The sequence below is a fragment of the Triticum aestivum genome, chromosome 6A, assembly GCF_018294505.1.
Source record: "Triticum aestivum cultivar Chinese Spring chromosome 6A, IWGSC CS RefSeq v2.1, whole genome shotgun sequence".
NCBI lineage: Eukaryota > Viridiplantae > Streptophyta > Magnoliopsida > Poales > Poaceae > Triticum > Triticum aestivum.
The window spans coordinates 504656064-504659205 of record NC_057809.1 but is presented as its reverse complement, the minus strand read 5'-3'; the positions used below and the strand labels follow the sequence as shown (position 1 = coordinate 504659205).

General features: G+C 45.3%; 1 protein-coding gene across 1 annotated transcript; it reads right to left on the bottom strand.

The window, feature by feature from the left end:
• Positions 1–653: 653 nt before the first annotated feature.
• LOC123128153 (BTB/POZ and MATH domain-containing protein 1) lies at positions 654–2883 on the bottom strand. Its single transcript, XM_044548088.1, has 2 exons — positions 2588–2883; positions 654–1906 (listed from the first exon to the last, which is right to left on the bottom strand). Exon 2 carries the CDS (start codon positions 1903–1905, stop codon positions 802–804), a length of 1104 nt encoding a protein of 367 aa, XP_044404023.1. The 5' UTR covers position 1906; positions 2588–2883; the 3' UTR covers positions 654–801.
• Positions 2884–3142: the final 259 nt, after the last annotated feature.

Genomic DNA, 3142 nt, shown 5'->3' with positions numbered 1-3142 from the left:
GAGAAATATAAGTACATCTAAGGGTTGCAGTGGATCAATAAAAATTCAGGAACATTCATTCCTCACAATGTTATATGTGCAACCGATCATATAAGTTTCCGAAAATATGAATAGCACGTGAATGTATTCACAGCTTCTGGGCCTCGAATAATTATGCGCCGAGTTTTTTTTCTTTTCAAGGTCTTATTTCTCCAACAGTGTTGGAAGCTATGGCTGCAGAGAGGCACTAGCACTTGCTCATGATCTTGGTATGCAACACCTTTATATTGCTTCAGATTGTAAAGAGGTCATTAACCATATTCGAGATGGAGTTGGAGGCGCGGATGGAGGAGTTATCAAATAAATAATAAAGTTAGAATATATGTTTAGTTCATGTGTTTTTGCTCATGAAGCTCAAGCTTATAATTTTGAAGCTCATAAGATGGCTAGGCTAGGTGTTACCCTACCCAGGGTAGACACACATGGTTGTGTATTCCTCATGATTTATTTGTAATCCTATGAATAAAGCCTGCCTTCTTTCCTCAAAAAAAAAAAAAGATTGTATACGATGTGACATCTTCCAGTTCCCAAAGGAACACGGTTAACAACACGGTTGCATAAAGTAGTTGTTATTTATGATGTAATGTGGTTATGTTCCCAAAGCAACAAGATACTGTTATGTAACATACTAACATTCATTCATTTTGAGATCATAACAGTTCCACACATGATATTACACTTCGAAAAATTTCAGGAAAGGTGCAGACAACACAAGAAACCCCAACAACCGCATGTAGCTGATTTTAGTACGCATGAGCTGCTCTATGCTATACGAGGCCTGCTTCTCTTCTCTAAAGCATCTATCAAGACAGACGGGCAAGATCTTTTGAGATTTGCATAACCTTTGGTTGCCACCACATCATCCATCTTATCTGAAGAGGCAATAAATTCAATGCAAATATCTTTAAGCTTGTCACAGTTATGCTGATCAGCTAAAGCCAATGTAGTTGCCACGTTCTCCACATCAAGACTCTTGCCAAGGATGTTTTGACACATAATCTTCAGCCTGTCCATGGCATACTTATCTGCAGCTACCAGCAAATGCCGGATCATTTCACACTTATCATCGCCTTCAAGATCATCCAAGTCAGGCAATGAATCTGTATAAATGAAATGCAGCAGAGCCTTGAAAACAGCGGGCTGCATGTCTTTGATGGTCAAACACCGCATCCTCTTCTCCTTCATCGGCCCAAAGAGTTCTGCTTTGAAGACAGGTGATCGCATGGCAAGCAAAATCTTGTGCGCCTGAAAGGTCTCGCCTCCAACACTGAAAGTGACATCTGCTTCTTCCTTAGTGTCCAACAGCTTTGCGAGATGCTCCATGATGTCTGACGGTGGCACCTCAATTTCAGAGTGCCCCATGGTTTCATAAACCTCAGATTCTTTGATTACCGTAATATTACATTTGATTACGAGAAAATCATCCCGAAGGTACTTTAGTGGTTTCGCCTCAAGACTGCTTCTTAGTATGAACAGATGATACTCACGACTGTTCCTGGTCTTGGAGCTGAACACCTTATTGTTTGGCGTAAACATTGAGCCAATCAACCCTGTCTCATGCTTTACCAATCCAAGCCGAAAGAACGTCCGCACCTCGGCATTGCTGCTCATGAGCTCAAGACAGATCCCCATACACCCTTCGGGCGACTCGGTGGTACCTTCGGGATAAAATCTGATGGACCAGTCGTACCCACCGACAGTGAAGGTGACAGACCGGACGAACTTCCCGACACCCATATCCTTCTTGAGGCTGTACCCGGCGATCTCAAAGATGTGTGTTCCCTCCTCCTTGTGTGTGGAGCACCTCGATGCTGTCACCTTCTCCGTGGTGCACCTCAGTGCCATCTCCTTGGATGCTGACTCCATCCTGTCCACAACCATGATTAATTCCAAGAAGGGATAGTGTGGACCTGAGCATAAGAGAGGAACATAGACAGCTTTTTCAAGGAGTAACTCTATGCATTGGGCTTGGGCATGGTTTCGATTTACACAAATTAACCAAAGTTGACGCGAATTCACGAAAACAAGAGAACAGCATTTTGTGAAAACTTCACAAACTAATGAGGGGTTGGGAGCAAGCAGACCATATGATGTGTGAAAAGCTAAGAACTGAACATGCTATACAACAGTGCACGGGGCAGGGCTGTTATACACAACAACACAAAAACGAAGCTAGCAAAACGCCAAGTATAACTATTAGCTAAGCTAGTGGTAGCTTGGCTAAAAGTAATAAGTTAATAATAACAGAGCAGAAGAACACAACCTCACAATCCCCCATGGCCATGGGGCAGGAGCATTACCAGTTTACCACAATAGTTTACAAGATTACAGTTTAGTACTAATTGGGGAAGGTGCATTACAAGTTTAGCACAACCCAAGCAGCTTACAGTCTCAGCCATCTGATGGTCTGAACTTCTGAAGAACACAAAAAGGAACATGAAAGATGTAGAGCTAGATTTAGAGCCGCAAGTTCCTCCAATTGTATTAATCAAGCACTAGCAGACTAGCAACACAGCACATAATAGCCAACATCAATCGAGGATTTTACCTGCAGTTTTTTTAGGCTGTGCGGGGAACCGGGGATGGAGAACGCCTGGAGCCCTGGACGCGAGGGCCGGTGGCGGGGGCGGCGGAGATCAGACGAGGACTAGGCGAGTAGGTCAGGCATCTGATGGCGGAGCGGGGCCGGAGGCCGGAGGCGTGGCGACGCAGGGATGTGCTCGGCTGCTCCCAACTCGCTTCGCTAGGGTTGGGCATGCGCGTCTCGCTCGCCTGCGCTGCGGTGGCTGTGCCTGTGCGCGCCTGCGCGACTCCGTGGGCGTGGAGTTTTTTTTTTGTTTTTTGTTTTTTGAGAATGGGGTGTGGAGTGTGGAAGAGACGCGGACGCGGAGTGCCTGGTCGGCTGGGCTGTAAGTGGGCCGGGCCTTAAATCGGTTGTTTCGGTTTTGCCAAAACAAAAATCGTTTGTATGCTGAAAAGCGCTAGTCATATACGGTTTCTTGCCATAATAAACGCAAATCCTATTAGGAAAAAGCTTACCTTCAACCAGCTGATGCGCACGCAAGCGTCCGCCGCTTGTGTAGCCGTTAGATCAATCCTGATA

What these genes read in the sequence shown, in the direction of transcription:
- LOC123128153 (XM_044548088.1), bottom strand. Translation starts at nt 1,905, where the DNA reads ATGGAGTCAGCATCCAAGGAGATGGCACTGAGGTGCACCACGGAGAAG.